The 21,217-nt window shown below is 41.2% G+C and overlaps 1 protein-coding gene across 8 annotated transcripts in view; it reads right to left on the reverse strand.

Annotated features, from left to right (window-relative positions):
- The window catches only part of AGFG1 (ArfGAP with FG repeats 1), a 74,043-nt gene extending 54,267 nt beyond the window's left edge, over positions 1-19,776 (reverse strand). For all 8 annotated transcript variants that reach the window (XM_043444792.1, XM_043444791.1, XM_043444789.1 and 5 more), the window contains exon 1: positions 19,196-19,776. In XM_043444792.1, the coding sequence (XP_043300727.1) occupies positions 19,196-19,362 (167 nt within the window). In that variant the 5' untranslated portion in view covers positions 19,363-19,776. The remainder of the gene's footprint in view (positions 1-19,195) is intronic.
- Between the last annotated feature and the right edge of the window lie 1,441 nt (positions 19,777-21,217).

The following is a 21,217-nucleotide window of genomic DNA, read 5'->3' on the forward strand; positions in this document are numbered from 1 at the left end:
TCATAGCTTTTCTTCCAAGGAGCACGGATCTTTAATTTCATGGCTGCAGTCACCATCTGCAGTGATTTTGGAGCCCCAAAAATAAAGTCTCAGTAACACTGTTTCCATTGTTTCCCCATCTATTTGCCAGGAAGTGATGGGAACCTGTGTCTCTTGTATCTCCTGCATTGGCAGGTGGGTTCCTGTCCACTAGGGTCACCTGGGAATTGCATGATCCCATAATACTTAAATTTTTTGTTATTCTGTTAAGGATAATGCTGAGGTTGAAAACAAATAAAACTGATGGAAATAAGTAAAACTAATATGAGAGTTGGACCATAAAGAAGGCTGAGCACTGAACAATTGATGCTTTTGAACTGTGGTGTTGAAAAAGACTCTTGAGAGTCCCTTGGACAGCAAGGAGATACAACCAGTCCATCCTAAAGGAAATCAGTCCTGAATAGTCATGGGAAGGACTGATGCAGAATCTGAAACTCTAATACTTTGGCCACCTGATGCAAAGAACTGATTCACTGGAAAAGACCCTGAAGCTGGGAGTGACTGAAGGCGGGAGGAGAAGGGGACAACAGAGGATGAGATGATTGGATGGCATCACCAACTCAATGGACATGAATTTGAGTAAGCTCCGGGAGTTTGTGATGGACAGGGAAGCCTGGCATATTGCAGTTCATGGGGTCGCAAAGACTCGGACACGACTGAGCGACTGAACTGAACTGATGTGCATATCTGAAGTTATTGATATTTCTCCCGGCAATCCTGATTCCAGCTTATGCTTCACCCAGCCTGGCGTTTCACATGATGCACTCTGCATAAAAAAGTTAAATAAACAGGGTGACAAAAATACAGCTTTGAGCATACCCTTTTCACAGTTTCGAACCAGTCCGTTGTTCCATGTCCAGATCTAACTGTTGCTTCTTGACCTGCATACAGATTTCTCAGGAGGCAGGTCAGGTGGTCTGGTATTCCCTTCTCTTTAAGAATTTCCAGTTTGTTGTGATCCACATAGTCAAAGGCTTTGGCATAGCCAATAAAGCAAAAGGAGATGTTTTTCTGGAACTTTCTTGCTTTTTCGATGATCCAGCGGATGTTGGCAATTCCATCTGGTTCCTCTGCCTTTTCTAAACCCAGCTTGAACATGTGGAAGTTCTCAGTTCACGTACTCTTGAAGCCTCGCTTGGAGAATTTTGAGCATTACTTTGCTAGCGTGTGAGATGACAGCAGTTGTGTGGTAGCTTGAAAATTCTTTAGCATTACCCTTCTTTCAGATTCGAATGAAAACTGACCTTTTCCAGTCCTGTGGCCAGTGCTGAGTTTTCCAAATTTGCTGGCATGCTGAGCACAGCACTTCCACAGCATCATCTTTCAGGATTTGAAATAGCTCAGCTGGAATCCCATCACCTCCACTAGCTTTGCTCATAGTGATACTTCCTAAGGCCCACTTGACTTCCTGCTCCAGAATGTCTGGATCTAGGTGAGTGATCACACCATCGTGGTTAACTGGGTCATTAAGATCTTTTTTTGTATAGCTCTTCTTTGGAGTCTCACCACCCCTTCCTAAATAGCTTCTGCTTGTTAGGCCCATACAGTTTCTGTCCTTTACTGTGTCCATCCTCGCATGTGTTTTCCTCTGTTTCTTTGCATTGATCACTGAGGAAGGCTTTCCTATCTCTCCTTGCTAGTCTTTGGAACTCTACATTCACAACAGTATATCTTTTCTTTTCTCCTTTGCCATTAGCTTGTCTTCTTTTCTCAGCTATTTGTAAGGCCTCCTCAGACAACCATTTTGCCTTTTTATGCACTTTGTTTTCTTGAGGATGGTCTCGATCACTGCCTTCTGTACAATGTCAGGAACCTCAGTTCATAATTCTTCAGGCACTCTATCAGATCTAATCCCTTGAAACTATTTGTCACTTAAACTGTAAGGGATTTCATTTAGGTCATACCTGAATGGTCTAGTGGTTTTCCCCACTTTCTTCAATTTAAGTCTGAATTTGGCAATAAGGGGTTCATGACATGAGCCACAGTCAGCTCCCAGTCTTGTGTTTGCTGACTGTATAGAGCTTCTCCATCTTTAGCTGCAAAGAATATAATCAATCTGATTTTGGTATTGACCATCTGGTGACGGCCATGGGTAGAGTAATCTCTTGTGTTGTTGGAAGAGGGGTTTGCTATGACCAGTGAGTTCTCGTGGCAAAACTCTGCTAGCCTTTGCCCTGCTTCATTTTGTACTCCAAGGCCAAACTTGCCTGTTATTCCAGGTATCTCCTGACTTCATACTTTTGAATTCCAGTCCGTATGATGAAAAGGACATCTTTTTTTGGTGTTAGTTCAAGAAGGTCTTATAGGTCATCATAGAACCATTCAACTTCAGCTTCTTCGGCATTAGTGGCTGGGGCATAGACTTGGATTAGTGTGATATTTAATGGAAGAGAAACCGATGGAGATCATCGTCATTTTTGAGATTGCATCCAAGTACTACTTTTGTTGACGAGGAGGGCTACTCCATTTCTTCTAAGGGATTCTTGCCTATAGTAGTATATATAATGGCCATCGGAATTAAACTCACCCATTCCAGTCTATTTTAGTTCACTGATTCCTAAACTGTTGATGTTCACTCTTGCCATCTCCTGTTTGACCACTTGCAATTTACCTTGATTCATGGACCTTGATTCATGAACATTCCAGGTTCCTATGCAATATTGTTCGTTACAGCATCAGACTTTACTTCCACCACCAGTCACATCCACAACTGGGTGTTGTTTTCACTTTGGCTCCGTCTCTTCATTCTTTCTGGAGTTATTTCTCCACTCTTTTCCAGTAGCATACTGGGCACCTACCAACCTGGGGAGCTCATCTTTCAGTGTCCTATCTTTTTGCCTTTTCATACTGTTCATGGGGTTCTCAAGGCAAGAGTACTGGAGTGGGTTGCCATTTCTTACTCCAGGGGATCTTCCGGACCCAGGGACAGAACTTGCATCTCCTGCAGCGGCAGGGGGACTCTTTACTGCTGAGCCAAACTGTATAACTATATTCTCAAAACTATATTAAAAATATCTGCAAAGAAAACAAACTAAATACTCCAAAATGTTAATAGTCTTTGTTTACAGATTATGGAATTGAATTTTTTTTCCTATATATAATTTTCTATTCTCTCCAAGTTTTCCACAGTGAATTTGTATTATTCTGTACTGGGGGGAAAAAAAACCAGCAGAAAATAGTAAACAATTCAATTAACTAGTAGTAGTCAAAAAATTTGTACTTTTAGTATTGACTTTATGAATGTAAATGTCTGTGCTGAAGAATTACCAAAAAAAAAAAAAAGCAAGAAGTTTTCCTTCTTAAGGCTATCTTTCAGTTTTTCTAAAATACCTGGAAAACTCTCCTCCCAAATACAGCTACCAGCATCAACAATTTACATTCACCTCACTTCTCTCCAGCTGGCATTAGCTGTAAAGAACCTGCCTGCCAGTGCAGGAAATAAAAGGAATTGTGAGTTCGATTCTTGGGTCAGGAAGATCCCCTGGAGAAAGGAATGGCAACCACCTCCAGTATTCTTGCTTATGGACAGGGAAGCCCGGTGGGTTCAGTTCATGGGGTCACAAAAGAGTTGAACATGCCTGAAGCAACTGAGCACGCACTTCTCTAAACCAGGCACTACTGACATTTCAGGCCAGAGAACCACCACGAGGCACATGAGGCACATCACCCTGTGCCCTATAGGATGTAGGGCAGCATCCCTGGCCTCTACCTGTTAGGGGAAGCACACTGATTGAAACTGCCCACCCTGGCCAGGCACCACAGTAACTATTTGCATAAGTTGTTTTATGACAGAAGATCCTGATAAGGAATAGGGAACTAATAAGCCACTACTAGCCAGAAGAGTTCAGGAAAGGTAGAGAGGAGACCCTGCCTGTCCATCCACTTCCCAGAATCCCTCTCGCTAGCATTCATCTTGGCTGAGCGATGCGTGCACCACCAGGAAAGACTCTGAATTAGAATGATTGGCCAAAGCCACCCGGAAACTAATCCCATCACCATAAAATCCAAGAGTGCGAGCCACGTGGCAGAGCAGTTCTCCTGGGTTCCCTTACCTACTGCTCTCCACCTGGGTGCCCTTTCCCAATAAAATCTCTTGCTTTGACAGCATGTGTCTCCTCGGACAATTCATTTCCGAGTGTTAGACAAGAGCCCAGTTTCGGGCCCTGGAAGGAGTCCCCCTTCCTGCAACAATATAAAACAATAATTTTAATTTTCCCATAAATTTACTATTTCCAGCATAACAAAAAATAGAAATCCTTTAAAGATTAAGCCAAGTGTCCAGAAAAATATATATGTATATGCTATTAAGCACATTTATACAAACTAAGAGGTGAAAAAAAACTTAGTAAGACAGAAGGAAATTAATATCTATAAAGTTTCTAGACTGGCATGCACTTTGCATATCTAATCTCATTAATTTCTACTTACAACAGTATGGCAGCCATTTTTGAAAAGGTTCCTCTGCTAAAAGATGATAACTTTATAGACTACTAAAAAAAAAAAAAAAAAGAAGAAGAAGAAAAACCCTAATTGCTGATATTTCTAGAAAAATCCTAATTGTTAACACTTCTAATAAATCTCAAAGTACTCCCCCTTCACAAAAAAAAAAAAGCAAAGATTAAAAGTAAAAGTGAACTGAAACTAGAAGAGTGGCCTATGTTATACAAAATATTCAGTATTGTTCAGAAGGCAGATACAACAATAGCCAAGACAATGAGAGGTAATCCTGAGCTATTCCTATTAAACCCAAGATTTTGGATGAAGAATTAAGCAGCTTCAGGGTGGCAGTATCCCTAAATCCCAGCAGAAGAATATGTAAATCCTCTCAAGAAAAATGCATTTCTAATTTATAAATTATGCTATGAGGATCTGGAAATATTAAGTTCAATAAAAGATAAGACTACAATAAAAATCATCACATAATAACAAATCACTACTGAGCTTGAGACAGTAGAAAACAGATTTATGCCACCTCTTCCCATGACTTTAGCTACTGGATTTATCAAATACAAAATATAAAGTAAACATAGCATTTGGGAAATGTTAAACGGTGGAATAAAAATGAACAGGAAATATGAAATTATCAGAATAAACTGGTAAATCTAAAAGTCAGAACTTTTAGAAATGAAAATTTATAAATGTGGAAATCAAAAATTTAACAAATTAGTTAAAGAGCAAATTAAACATACCAGAAGAGAGATTTGGGGAATGAGAAAACAGAAAGAAATAGCCCAGAAGGCAGCACAAATGCACAAGGAGATAGAAAAGACAAGGATTAAAAAAAAAAAAAATCAGGGTGGGGGGACACTACTAAAAGGTGCAATCAGTACTCTTGCTTTTGCAAGAAAGAAACCAAACAACAAAGGACAAGCAATATTAAAGAGCTAATAGCTGAGATTTTTACGATCCAATGAAAGTCATGCATCTACAAATATAGGAAGCATAGCTTATTAAAATCAGCACAAATAAAATTCATACTTAGAAACATTTGGGTAAAATATCAAAGATAAAGAGAACACCTTAAAATCAATCAGAAAGACAAAGGAAATGAAATCTGACTGGAAAGACTTCTCAGTGAAAACCAGAAAATAGTGGAATAAGGTCTTTAGGAAGTTTTTAAAAAACTAAAAATTAACAGTTGTGAATCCAGCAAAAATATCTCTGAAGTGTAAGACAAAATAATAATTTCATATTAAAAAACTGAAGTTTACCCCCAGGAGATCTTCACTAAAGAAACGTATAATTGGCCTTCTGTGCCCCTGGATTCTACATCCAGGTACTCAACCAACTGAAGATCAAAAATATGGAAAAAAACAATTCCACGAAGTTCCAAAAAGCAAAATTGGAATTTGCAATGTGCCCAGCAACTATATGGGTGGTGCGCGGAGGAGCCCGACAGGCGACTATAGTCCATGGGTTCCCAAAGAGTCAGACTCACACACACACAGTGGTAAAGAATCTGCCTCCCAATGCAGGAGACATAAGAGATGTAGGTTTGATCCCTGAGTCAGGAAGATCCCCTGGAAGAGGACATGGCAGCCCACTCTAGTATTCTTTCCTGGAGAATCCCAGAGGAGTCTGGTGGGCTACAGTCCATAGGGTCACAACTGGGCATGCAGGCACCATTCCATGTTCTGCTCGTGGTGGTAGTTACAAGCATCTATACAGATGTTAAGACTCTTGAGAATTACACAACAAAAAAGTTGCTTTTAATGTATACCAACTTAAGATTCCATGTTACTATCTACAGTAACCACAATTTTCACACAAACTACATTTTTTCATTGGCAGACCACCTTCCCTTCTCCATCTACCAAATCTGATTATTTATTTAAATGAATGAAATCCTCAAGTAACCAAAACTGAATTATTAATATATCTAGTTATTTTCAGGATAAACTCCTAAAAGCTGGTTCCCCGTTTTTTGCTAAGCCAAGTTTAGCTATCATGTGAATCCAGCGTTTATAAAACACTTTACTGTAATGACATTAGTCATAACTATTGAATCAAAGTGTTACGCAAATAAACCACATCATTTTTACAGTGCCAATACTGAAGTACCACCCATTCTGGATCCTAAAATACACATTTTAAGTCTCCAGTTTAGTGCAAAAAAAAAAAAAATAGTGACTCATTTAATAACAGCAGTATTGATATTTTGAAAGCATGTTTGCCACTTAATTGGCTTCAAGAAGTTTCAAAGTCATCTACTGGTGGAGCCCAATATGTTTTTGCAGCATAATTAAGTCATATGCAGATCCCCAAGAGTTTCAGTTTTAAGGACCACCACCCAGGTATGACTGCAACCAGATGGTGTGACTCATTCCATATGTCCACCAGTATGTTACTCTTAACTATGCCTCAAACAATCTTGCAAATAGCCATTTGTTCAACTCAAAAAACAATGTGTGCTGGATGAATAAGTAAGAAAGCTTATTTAGCTAGTTTTATTCACTGCTTTTCTCCTGCTGGAGGAAAAGCTGGTTCAAATATTTCATTAGGCTGTGGAAATTTAAGTGGTTTGTTAATATTGGCATTAAGTAAGAACGCCAATTTGACATTTAAATCTATCCCAATCTTATGGAGCAAAAATACTGTATATAAATGTTCTGTATTATATAAATTATACATTTAAAATCTACAACAAATAGAAGATGCCTTTAACAGGTTACCAAAAATCTACAGACTTTTGATACCAAGATCTGTATATATTAGATAGTCCAGATATTAGTTTATCTGGAACTCAACTGTAAAACAGTGAAAATACACACACATACACAGACACACATCGCCCCCCCACACACACACCCATGGTGCAAACCATAATTGCTATTTGGGGTTTTTATTTTTAAAAGCCAGCAACACTACACTGTAAGGTCCTTGTAACATTTAGGGCAAGAACCTAATACTACTCAGGTAACAATTTAAACCTAAGGCATTCCTGTTAAAAGTGGACAAAACTCAAGAATGTCTTGACTACCTCTCTAAACCCTACTGAAAAGATAGCAAAGGAATAAAAAGTCATTAAACCACAAAGAGAGGAACAGAAAACAAGGAGGGAACCCAAAGGCATAGCAAAAATATAGAAAATAAATACCAGCAGTAACTGACTATGCAGAGTAAAGAAAGCTAAAACGAAGTTCCTGGAGAGGTGGGAGAAGCCAACTAGAAGACGGACTCCCACCACAGAACCCTTAAAAGAGTCACAAAATCAATCAAGTTACAAGTTGGGGGATTTACGTAGGCTCAAAATTAGATTTCCAATTTCCCTCCTTCCAAAAGACTATTCCCCAGTGGCTCAGCGGATAAGAATCTGCCTGCAATGCAGAAGATCCGTGTTTGATCCCTGGGTCAGGAAGATCCCCTGGAGAAGGGCGTGGCAACCCACTCCAGGATTCTTGCCTGGAGAATCCCATGGACAGAGGAGCCTGGCGGGCTACAGTCTGTAAGATCTCAAAGCGTCAGACACGACTGAAGCAACTGAGCGCGCACACGTACCAAATCCCAGGTAGGGCAGTTTAACCTGCAATGGTGGTGGTTGTAGGTCAGCCGCTAAATCGTGTATGACTCTCTGCGACCCCGCAGTCTGCAGCACACCAGGCTCCTCCATCCTCCCCGACCTCTCAGAGTTTGCTCAAATTCATGTGCATTGAGTCAGTGATGCTATCTAACTGCTTATCTAATCTGGAGAGCCTATACAAAATACACTCTGGCACAGCTGAGGACTGCTACTGGGTATTATGCCAAAACTTGGAGGCTTATCTGAGACTCTACACACTGAACAATAATAGATTCTATGTCCCCAGTCCCCTCCCTCAACCTGACACCTAGAATGACAGTCAGACTTTTTTACTCCCCAAAAAGAAAACTGGAGAAAGAATATCTATGAACTAGAAAAACAACCATGGATAGAAAGATTATATATACTCCCAAAGAGGGAGTGGAAAATGGGGCACAGAGAATGAGTAGTAAGAATAGCATCAAACTTCTCAACAGCAATACTGAAGGTTTAAAGACAATGAAACAATGTCTTAAAAACTCCAAGGGTATTTTCACCTTTGTGAATGTAGACAAAGTATTAATTTTAACCTGACAGCAGAATAAGACATTTTCAGCAATGCAGATCTCAAAACTGATCTCCCATTAACCTTTAATCCAGAGGCTAACGGAAATGTGGGGATCCTGGAAAAAGAGGTTTCAACATAGGTTAAGCATGATGGGAATTTCCAGAACGAAGGTAGAAGAAGAAAGTCCAAAGACGACAGCTGCACAGCAGGCCTAGAGACCATTATTTCCAAATCAAAATGACAGAAGCACCCAGTATCTAACACATCTGATCATACTATAAAAAAGGTGCATACCGCAGCCAGAGATAATTTTATGTGGAGATATATTAATGAAATCCACATGGAAAACAAAGCAAATGAAGAAACCTAGACAATTATAAACTTCAGGGAGAAAAGTCTGTATAAGAAAGAAAATGTAGTAGTAACATACTGTAGGACTTAGCTGAGACAGTACGTATGTAATAGTAACATACTGTAGGACCTAGCTGAGACAGTATGTACATAATAGTAACATACTATAGGATTTAGCTGAGACAGTATGTACATAATAGTAACATACTATAGGACTTAGTTGAGACAGTATGTACATGATGCAATAAGGTAAATACTTAATAGTGATTTAACCAAAACTGTGCAGTCTATTGAAGGAGTAGACGCAGAGTACACATGAAAAGTGAGAGGAGTGTTAAGAGAGCCAAAGCCTTATCTTCACTCTCGCAGAACAGAGAAGCCAAAGTTGGGGGAAGAAAAAAAAAAGCTCTAAGCATGTTAGTTAGAAATACAAAGGTAAAAAACAGAAGGGAACAGACTGTCCATGATAAACAGAAACGGGGAAAGGGAAGAGGTGACTGCTGTTGCTCACTATAAGCCTTTTTAAACTATGTGCAAGTATTTTTTTTATAAAACTTAAAATTAAAAAGTAAACATAAAAAATGGAAAATAGTTCTTTCCCTTCAAAATGAAATTTGACACATACACACACTGTATTCTTTAACTGAAGAAAAAACATTTCTAGAAAATGTGAGGAATTTTTTTAAACTTCAAATTTCTCATATTTCAAAAATATCAAGACTCTATTAGACACCAGCCATTTCTTTTATAGAAATACCTCTGAACACAACTGTTCCAAGTCAGAGCCACCAAGATTCATTAAGAGATAAAGGCTTGAAGAGAGAAATAAGGAAGTTTTCCCATCTTCCCACATTATTAGTTCTGCTGACTTTCTTACTTCCCCCATCAAAGATCTTGCAAAATTTAACCAAAAAATGGGGCAAGAATAAGAATTTTTAGAATCTGACACTACAAGAAAAATCCCTCTTCTTCTCCTAAACGTGTATGTTTCACTATGACTTCCATACCTGGTCTTGTATCTCCCTCTACAGAACCCAGACAGCGTATTAGAAAGCAGAGGCATTACTTTGGCAACAAAGGTCTGTCTAGTCAAGGCTATGGTTTTTCCAGTGATCATGTACGGATGTGAGAGTTGGACTATAAAGAAAGCTGAGTGCCGAAGAATTGATGCTTTTGAACTGTGGTGTTGGAGAAGACTCTTGAGAGTCCCTTGGACTGCAAGAAGATCCAACCAGTCCATCCTAAAGGAGATCAGTCCTGGGTGTTCATTGGAAGGACTGATGCTGAAGCTGAAACTCCAATACTTTGGCCACCTGATGTGAAGAGCTGACTCATCTGAAAAGACCCTGATGCTGGGAAAGATTGAGGGCAGGAGGAGAAGGGGACGACAGAGGATAAGATGGTGGGATGGCATCATCTACTCAATGGACATGAGTTCGGGTAGACTCCATGAGTTGGTGATGGGCAGGGAGGCCTGGTGTGCTGCGGTTCATGGGGTCGCAAAGAGTCAGACACGACTGAGTGGCTGAACTGAACTACAGAATAAAACCTATTACCTCTTCTGCAGAGAAAGTCAAAGTGGCTCAGCCCTGTCCAACTCTTTGAGATCCCATGAACTATACAGTCCATGGAGTTCTCCAAGTCAGAATACTGGAGTGGGTAGCTTTTCCCTTCTCCAGGGCATCCTTCCAACCCAGCGATCAAACCCAGGTGTCCCACATTGCAGGAGGATTCTTTATCAGCTGAGTCACAACAGAAGCCCAAGAATACTGGAGTGGGTAGCCTATCCCTTCTCCAGGGGATCTTCCCAACCCAGGAATCGAACTGGGGTCTCCTGCATTGCAGCCAGATTCTTTACCAACTGAAGTATCAGGGAAGCTCTTCTGCATAAAGGCCTTAAATTACTCAAAGATAGTGACCACATGTACAGCTCTGTACCCCGACTCCCTAGTTTTTTCTTCTTTAAGCTAACATACTTCTGGTCCCTGGAGATATCCCGCTCATTCAGAATTTCAAATCTCCTTACCATCCTAATCAATTTTCTTATACCATGCTCCAGTTTGTTAATTCATCTCTTAAGCTAAGCAACTGGAATAAAAGAGTAATTATGACTTCCTTCCCTGTAAAAGTCAGTTATGATACCAATCAAAAGGAGACCATGTCTCCAAAAGGAGACGCAGGAGTCTTTGGAAAAATACATTCTAACTTAAAAACAAAAAAAACAAAAAATTCATTCCCCACATATAGAACAATTCAAATAAGGTTCCCACCCCTCCTCTAAGTTAATAAATTTCATTCTAATCATGTCCAAGCAGGTGTTTTTAGGGCAACAGCTCTCCTGAGTGAGGCTGAAAAGGATGTCTGGAGGAACCTATTAAACAAAGTACCCAAAGTTATGAACGATTTATTTTTTTAATATACATTAGAGTAATCCAAGGTATATGTTCCTAGACAACCATCGATTTGATCAGGTGGACTGGGAAATGCATTACTGAGTGGGGAAAAAAACAAGAAGATAATGGCACCTAGTACTGAATATTTCCACAGAAGCTTCTTAAGAATGTAAACATTATACATGTTGTACAGAAAAGACAGAAAATTATCACTCTGAGTATTTGCTTATTTTCCAGAGTGTACTGAAACTAGATACAGAAGTTTCTAAAGAGGCAAAATATTTTTTTTGAGGCAAAATATTTAAATTGGGGTCCAGAGGCCAGCAAGTTCCTTAAAAGAATGCTTTAACTCTTTTTATTTGTAATACAACTCACTAATATTTAAAATTTTAATATAAATTTAATTAGATAAGTGATACAACCACTACTTCGAAACTGATTAAAGGTCAAAGTGCTTACAAGCACCCTGAACCAAATTCATAGACTTATGAAAGAAGAACATACACAAGCAATATAAAAATGCCGTGGTAGCAAGTTAAGGTCAAATGATGTCACCATCCCTTGGGTGCCAAAGGACACCAAGACAGGACGTGCTCACAACACTTAAGAAGAGTCTCTCTCAATCAGTTTGCTGAATGAATCCACGTTTATCTTTCCTGCTCAAAAACCTACAGCAAACGCTTATTCCACAATGAACATTCATGCTAGAAGGTCCTATCTCTAGCTCCTTTCAACTGAGTTTGATGCTTATCTAGAATTGTTTCACGGAGAAGGCACCCCACTCCAGTACTCTTGCCTGGAAAATCCCATGGAAGGAGGAGCCTGATAGGCTGCCGTCCATGGGGTCGCTACGAGTCGGACATGACTGAGTGACTTCACTTTCACTTTTAAACACTGGAGAAGGAAATGGCAACCCACTCCAGCGTTCTTGCCTGGAGAATCCCAGGGACGGGGGAGCCTGGTGGGCTGCTGTCTATGGGTCGCGCGGAGTCGGCCACACTGCAGCGACTGAGCAGCAGCAGCAGAGCGTTCCAAACACTACTAAACTATATTCACTGGGGACAGGATCGGGCAGGTTTTTGTTGTTCAGTCGCTAAGTCATCTCCAACTCTGAGAACTGTGGACCTTCTGTCCAGGCTCTTCTGCCAGGCTCCTTCTGTTCATGGATTTATCAGGCAAGAATACATGGAGTGGGTTGCCATTTCCTTCTCCAGGAGATCTTCCCACCCAGGAAAAGAATCTGAGTCTCCTGCACTGGCAGGTGGTTGGTCCAACAGGGAAGCTCTATTTGGCAGATATATAGTTTAATTAAACATTATATAAAACAATCACACTTGAGTAATTGTTTCCATGAAAATGAAGTATTTTAAAAACTCCACCAAATAGTCACTATGAAAAGCTGTTACTCAACTGTAGACAAGAAATGTAAAACATCTAAGCTGAAAAGAGATCTAGAACAATTTAGCACTCAAACTGCTTTAAGAGTAGCTTAAAATTCTAAAAATCTTTTATAACACAAACTGAGTCTAAGTTATATCAATGGGACAAAAATCTCATCAGTGGAACCATATTCAAAGAAAAGTCCTAGGTGCTATACATAACGCTCTGGCAAATTAACAATTACATGCTAAAATTCAAAAACCTAAATTTTATCTGTGTGTATGTTTTTTTTTTGTTTTTTTTTTAGATCTGAACTAACTTTATTATATGTATTACTGAATGTGAATGAAATTTGTTTTTTAATGATTGTCTTTTTTGATAAACCTAATGACTATCACTGTCTTTTTTCACTGCCTTTTTGGATAAATCTAACTACTATCAAACCTGAACACATAGGATGAGGGGTTTTAATTACAGTTCAAACACAGAAAATAGCAAAGTAATTAATTCCTGACAGGACAGACGTGCCAAATTCAAAAGAATCAATATCAGAATCAATCACACCATAACCCATCACACTTAAAACACATAACAATAGTTTCTGAAGAAATTCAAAGAGCAGACATTTGAAGCTAGCTAAAACTACAATTTAAAGAAAAGCATGACATAACTATAAAACACAGAAATACACAATACATTAATAAACTACCTGTCCTGCCCTTTAATATCCAATGAAGTAAAATCCACCATTTAAATCCCCCAAATACAGAATTCACAAGAATTTACCATAAGCATTAGAGTGTAAGCTAACTTTACAATTTAAAGTTGTGAAGGATTACAGTACTTTTCTTTATGACTGTTACTAGAATAATGCCTGACACAAGAGTGAGTACTTAGTAATTGCAGCTAGTATTTATTATCTTATTTTTCATTTAAATACTTTTTGTATCCCCTGGATACATGTACTAGTGCCTGGACTTAATATTTACTTAAAAAAACACAACTCTGCCCTTCACAATTGAAAAAGTTATCAAAATAGCTTTCACACTTAAACTGAAATTGTACTACAGTCAAAGTATTTCACTGAATGTACCCATGCTAGTGTACCAAAAAAAAAGTGAAAAGGGAATTAAGGATGTAAACTGCCCCTTGTGACATCCATGAGGTTCTGAATATTATACACAGAGGTCCAAAAGGATATTTGATTCAATCTACTCAAATACTAGTGAATATATAAAAATAAATGCCTCTTTTCAACTGCCCAACTTTCATTTTAAAGTAAAAATTCTTATTAATAAAGATTCATCATAAGACTCAAAAAGCACACAAAATTGAGTATAAGCTACTATCCGTTTACATTTATCCACCTGTGAAATTCCAAGTTTCAATGCACTATCTACATAAAAGGGCTGGTATTAAGCAGCTGGACTAGATGTTTCTCAAATGTTGTTTTTTATTTTTATCTAAACTCTCTCTGAAAAGTAAATCAATCATTTTTTAAGGATAGAACAATTCTTATATTATTTACCAATTAATTAATGCTAACAATCTCCACAAAATAAATAATTTGGTCTAAACCTAGTCTTTATATCAACTGTAAGTTCATTAACATGAAGGCAATACTTTATGTTGGCTATAATGGAGTGCCATTTATAAGTCTAAATAGTTTCATAGATAGAAGCAGGAAGAATGACAAATCAATCTGTTAGAACACCCCCTTTCTACCTCAGTGACAATTTAATATACCTAAATCTGAAGTCTATTTTAAAGTTTCACAATCCTAATTCAGTTACATATTTTAAATAAGCATCATACAAGCACAGAGTGCAATCATCCGAGAAAAAAAAAAAAAAAACACAGGAAATAAAAAATTAGCTCTGAGTCTAATAATAATAACAAGATACTTGTTCAATTTATTTAACAAAGATATTGCTAAATAATTAATAAAAAGGCATGTGACTATCTTAAAATTCATAATAGCAGATACCATTTATTGTGTATCAGCATTTTCTAGGCACATCAAAGTTTCTGAAAGACAGCTAACATGCCTCAATTCATGTATGTGTATCCCCTGCTTAGCCCCATGCTCAAAAATGATATATGCTCAATTAATATTCATTGAAGTGTACCATTTAATCCTCTGAACAACCTTAAGCTGTATCTTATCACCCTCTTATCACAAATAAAGAAGCTGAGGGGATGAATCCAGGCCAACCCACACATAGTGATCTTGCTCAATACTTTGCCTTTGCTTAATACTTTGACCTAAGTCACAAAGCTAGGCTTTCCTAATAGCTCAGTTGGTAAAGAATCCACCTGCAATGCAGGAGACCCCCAGTTCGATTCTTGGGTCAGGAAGATCCGCTGGAGAAGGGATAGGCTACCCACTCCAGTATTCTTGGGCTTCCCTTGTGGCTCAGCTGGTAAAGAATCTGCCTGCAATGCAGGACACCTGGGTTCAATCCCTGGGTTGGGAAGATCTCCTGGAGAAGGGAAAGGTTACCCACTCCAGTATTCTGACCTGGAAAATTCCATGGACTGTATAGTCAGTCCATGGGGTCGCAAAGAGTTGGACACAACTGAGCAACTTTCACTTTCAAGTCACAAAGCTAGTGGTAGAGTCAAAATCTGACTCCATAATTCATATTCCTTCCATTACAGCATGTCATCTAAGTATCAAAGATATAATTATCATTAAACTCAGTAGCTATTATTCTTGAAGTATTTTCCTATATTATTGCTTTTCAAAGAAAAAAATCCTCAGGAATTATTGTTCTCTCAGAATTTCTGAGTAGACGTTTGATCTGGGATCCAGTCTTTCCTTCCCAAGGATCCCAGATTTCTGATTTGGGAATTCTATTTGGGATCTTTGTTATTCCAATAACATCATCATACAACGTATCCAATGAGGGTAGTGGTTCTATGCAATCAAATGACCTAACCTAATCCAGAATGAATTGTAGGATTTCTGGTAAAGTTGTAACAGTGTTATAAATTAAGGCAGCTGGGAGCAGCCATCTTTGAATGAGGGAAATCTAGGCAACATCCTTAAACTAGAGGATAAAGTCTCACTTAAAGACAAACAATACATTCCCCTCATATTTTTAAACCAACTTCAGTCACACTGAGTTAAATCTAAAGAATCCAAATTGATAAATTTTCTTATAAAGGTGCTTCTCATTTTATCATCTTTCATATATCATTCCCTGCTCATGGAATGTCCTGTCCGCTTCGTCAATAATGCCTCTCACCTACTGGGCAGCTATTAGTAATATATATCCCAGGAGTCATGGGAGATGTCAGACAAACAGTATCTCTAATATTGAAAACTAACCTACACCCAAAATGTATAAGGTAAACTTCATCCTTGCCTTTTCAAACATGAGAAAATTTAGAGGCTGAGTGACATTCTCAATACGACACAGCTAACAAGTTGAGCCAGGATTCAAACCCAAGCTTATCCAGCTCCTAAGCATTAGTACTGGTTCTTTCACTCCATGAAGCCACTGCCATGTGGCTCTCATCTTTAAAGGTGAGACCAAAGGCTCACCACCAGGTGGTCAAAGGCTCAGCCATCAAGTCTTCTGTGAGGCTTTTCCTATTCATCTATATATTTCAGGGATAGCTCATTCAAAGAAATGAAATATTACTATACTGTAACTGTTTCCATACTGGGAATGCAAGCACCTGAAATACAGTGGGATCCCAACAGGTCCAGTGCCTCCCACAGTACATGAAACAGGTCAAGCAATAAATATTTGCAGATTTATGACTAAACAGATACGGAGTCCTACCTGTTACACATTAAAAATTCCATTAAAGTGAATAATTGGCATGTATAATGAGATAACCTCCCATATATAATGTTTCTGAAATGCAAACACTCTAGAAAGAAACCTGTAAATAATTCTTCATATTACACATTTGCAGCAATAAATTCATACTTATAAACAGATACACAGAAAAGTCAGAAATCCAGAAGAGTAAGTATATACATTGTTGTTGTTCAGTCACTAAGTCATGTCTGACTCTGATCCTGTGGACTGCAGCACACCAGGCTTCCCTATCCTTCACTATCTCCTGGAGTTTGCTCAAACTCATGTCCATTGAGTCGATACCTCACACTCTCTGTTGCCCCCTTCTCCTGCTGCCCTCAATCTTTCCCAGCATCAGGGTCTTTTCCAATGAGTTGGCTCTTCGCATCAGGTGGCCAAAGTTATTAGGGCTTCAGCAATAGTCCTGCCAATGAATATTCAGGGTTGATATACTTTAGAATGGACTAGTCTTATCTCCCTGCTGTACAAGGGGCTCTCAAGAGTCTTCTCCAGCACCACAATTTGAAAGCATCAAGTCTTCATCAATGCTTCATAAAGCATCAGTTCTTTATGGTCCAACTCTCACATGCCTATATGACTACTGGGAAAACCATAGCTTTTACTATACGGATCTTGGTCTGCAAAGAGATGTCTCCACTTTATACGCTGTCTAGGTTTGTCATAGCTTTTCTTCCAAGGAGCAAGCATCTTTTAATTTTATGGCTGCAGTCACTGTCCGCAGTGATTCTGGAGTCCAAGAAAATAAAATCTGCCAGTGTTTCCTGTTTTTCCCCATTTATTTGCCATAAAGTGATAAGACTGAACATTTTTTCAAATCAAATACTTTAAATGTATTAAAGGACCTTGTGTTAAGTAAAAACACAGCATACTTACTATGCAAAAAGTCAAGTACTACCCTCAAAACAAACTGGACTATAGCTTAAGTTGTTTTAAAACCAAAGTTGCCCACAAACTAAGTTTTTATTTGTAAATGAAAACAATGAACCAGACTATCTCCTAAACACTACCCAGCTCTAGGATTCTGTTGTAATTCAATAACATCACTAATTATCAACTTCTCAGAGTGCTTTCTTGATCCTACAATCTAAAAGGGACTTCTCAGAGAAGGTCTCTCCTCCTATCTTACTATTTCAGTGTACTCTTGCCCCTGACATTTTTCTCATTTGATTACTATGTTACCATCTCCCCAACAAGAATAAGAATGTAAGCACCAAGAGAACAAAAGACTGCTCTATTCATCAGCACTCCCCAAGGCTTTACAGAGAAACTAGTAGGCACCCAATAAATATGTTAAAGAAATAATCATCATGGAAGACTAATGATGCATCTTTGCCCAACTTAGGAAGACGAAAAATCATACATTACTTACATGCTTAAAAAAAAAAAAATCAAGTTTTCTCACATATTATACACTTTGCCTCAAGATTAATCTTACAAAGTTTCCGGAGGGGAAGGGGGAGACCAAATAATTGACTTCAAAGAATGGAACAAGAGAAAGAACTTAAGTAGATGTTTGATACAACAAAGGTTTTAAGACCATTTAGTAATTACCCCTTCGTTGGTAACTTACTACAAGACAATTTAGTGTATAAAAGCAACTTAGTTCCAAAATCAACTGCAAACTCTCAAAAAAAAAAAAAAAAACCCTTCAATCTCAGCAACAAAAATCTTAATAGAAAAAAGCAGCTTAATGAAGAAAAGAGGAACAAATATAAACCATCCCAGTAATTCAAGACGGCAGTCTCCCTTTTCCTGAAACAATACTGTCTTTCCATCTCTTCTCGTTTCTGTGTACAGCCAGGACACTTGGGTATTGACGGAGAAATCTTACAGATACCACCACCACCATATGGACAATGACACAGCTCCTAGTGAGTCCCTAACTTGCATTAAACTTTACCCCAACTCTTCAAAACTCTCTTTGGGCCATAAAGCTGAAGGCCCATAACCTCACGCCTGCTTTCTCTGTCTCCCTCTCCCGCAATTAAACGCGGACCCCCTCCCCTCTCCTCAACTTTTCCCTTAGGATTCCCATCTCTGCCATCAAAACATTTTAACCCCGCTACTATTTCTAAGTGCTGGCTTTCTCACAGTGTCCTAGGAACTCTGGATCGGGGCGGGGGCGGGGGGAGACGACACACACAGGCTAAGCGTCCCTGCTCTCTCCCACCCCGGCCTTACCCACCAACCCTCTACCGGGGGCCCAGCAGGTGCCTCGCTAGGGACCGCCGCGCCCCGGCCGAGAGGCGGGGCACACAAAGGACCCGCGAGGCCCTCCCAGCCTCCTCCCGTCCTCCCACTGCAGCTGCATCGGGTCGGCGCGCCCGGGAGAGCGGAGGCCCGAGGGAGGCGGGTGGGCGCCGGCTCCGCGGGGACCAGAGATGCTCACCCCGGGCGCCCTCTCCCGACCCCGACCCCGCCCACGCCCCAGCCACCAAGGCTAGCCACCCCCCTCCCATCCCCGCCGGGCCTGGACCCTCACCCAGCGAAAACCGAAAGCGCATCCCCGGCCCCGCGGGCCCAGCGCATCCCTGCCCATGGCCCCGAGTCCCGCGAGGCCCCCCGCCTGACCAACCGCTCCCCGCGCCCGAGGAAGGGCCGGCCGCCCGGCCGGCTGCCCCGCACTCACAGACTGCCGGAGCAGGAGGTACAGACGAAGGAGCCGACCGTCATGTTCACGTAGGTGGGGCCGCGCTGGTCGCAGTCGAAGCACTTTCGGTTGTGCGGGAGGCCGGTCATGTCCCGCAGCATCTTCAGGTGCTTCTCCTCCTGCTTCCGCTTCGCGCTGGCCGCCATGGCCGCGGCGCCGAGCGAGGAGGCCGGCAGGGCCGGGAGCCGGGCGGCGCTGCGCCGGGGACCCCGCGGTCCCACCGGCCGCCCTGGCCGCGGCCGCCGCCCTCCGTCAGCGCGCCCTGCCCGCGCCGGACCCGGGCCGCTGCGGCTCGACTCGACCGGGCTGAGCGCGACGCGGACACGCTGCGGAGCGCGGGCTGACGGGCCACGCGAACCGGCCCGACGGTCGTGGGACAACCGCCGCCGCCGCCTTCCCGACTTCTCCTGAGGGGAAAAGACGAGGAAGGGGGGACGGCAAGAAGAGGCCCGCCCCGGGCGGCCGGAGGCCAAGTGTCGGCTAGCGCCCTCTGCTGGCCGGGAGGAGTTACTGCGGCCGCACTTGCAGGCAAACCGCGTTACGTGGGTTGCCTTCCTGCCCCTGCCTGAAGGGGTTCAAGGGCTGCCCACTGCTTTGGGGATAATTCAGAGTTCCCCGCCGTGTGTCCTAAACAGCTCTCCATCCGTCTAGCCCAGGCTGCCTCTGTCACTTCATCCTAATCTACTCAGCCACGCGGGATTTCCATTTGGATCCCGAACACAGCAAGCTCCCTCTTGAGTCAGGAACCCTTGCCGGGGCTGTACACTCTAGAGCAGGGTTTCTCCACTATGCCTCTGTTGGCATTTTGGACTAGATGATTTCTTGGTGTGGAGGCTGTCCTGTGCCGTGTAGGATACTGAACATCATCTCTGGCCTTGACCCACTAGATGCCAGAATGACCTTCCCCACCCCATGCCGTGTTGTTGTGGCAACCGAAAATTCCCTGACGTTGCTAAATGTGGAGTCATGGGAGAGGGAGGTGAAATCCACCTGGCTGAAAACCACTGCTACACGGGGGAGGCTATGTCATCCATGCACCCACTGCAGGCAACTTCCCTAAGCCCAACCAACCTACTTAATATCGCAGCCCGGAGGATCTGCGACATTTTCACGTGAATATGTCCACGTTCAGGAAAGTCGCCCTCAGTTAAACGGTTGTGCCGTGTTTTCTTCATGGCTCTGGCTATTTAAAATCCTGTCCCTGCTACTCTAGAAGAGATTGAGGGAGTGCAAGCCCTGCTCACTCCCTTAATCCTATCAGAGACCCCCATCTTTGACCCACTGTTATAAAGTAAATAAATAAAATCCCACTCCTTCTTTAGTGTTTACTGTGTTTAAGCTCCAGACGACCTGGACCCTAATGTTTTCTTCTCTGCTCCACCCCCTGCCCCTCCCAGAGCTGCAGGTTGGGTGCTCAGTATTTATGGAATGAGTGCATTATGTATCTCACTTAATCTTCACAAGATCCCTTAAGGGTAAGTCTTATGGTTCTTACAATCAGGAAGCCAACACTCTAGAGTATTAAGTAAATTTACCCTTGGATATACATGGGTTAGCCCAGACAGTCAGACTGCAGAACTCAAATCTCTTAATCACTCCAGGAATCCACAGCCAGCAGGATATTAAAAATCATCCTTGCCCCTCGTTTCCCCAAGGAGTATCCAGGGAGACCCAGAGAGTCCAGAGTCCCCTCAGCCGGTGAATAGGAAAGATTAGAATCCAGGTTTCCTATTGCCAAGGCTAGCCTCCAGATCTCCAGTGAAAGTGACTGGACAAGTTGACCAAATGAGACATCAGATTACTATAATACTAGTAATAATAATGTGTTTAATAGTAAAAGAAAAGGATTGACAGATTTTGGATTGGCCAATGAACTTATAACTTAGGCTCCCCTCATGACTCAGACAGTAAAGAATCCACCTGCAGTGCAGGAGACCCAGGTTCGATCCCTGGGTTGGGAAGATGACCTGCAGAAGGGAATGGTTACCCACTCAAGTATTC

Source organism: Cervus canadensis, chromosome 24 (assembly GCF_019320065.1).
Source record: "Cervus canadensis isolate Bull #8, Minnesota chromosome 24, ASM1932006v1, whole genome shotgun sequence".
In the NCBI taxonomy this organism is placed as follows: domain Eukaryota; kingdom Metazoa; phylum Chordata; class Mammalia; order Artiodactyla; family Cervidae; genus Cervus; species Cervus canadensis.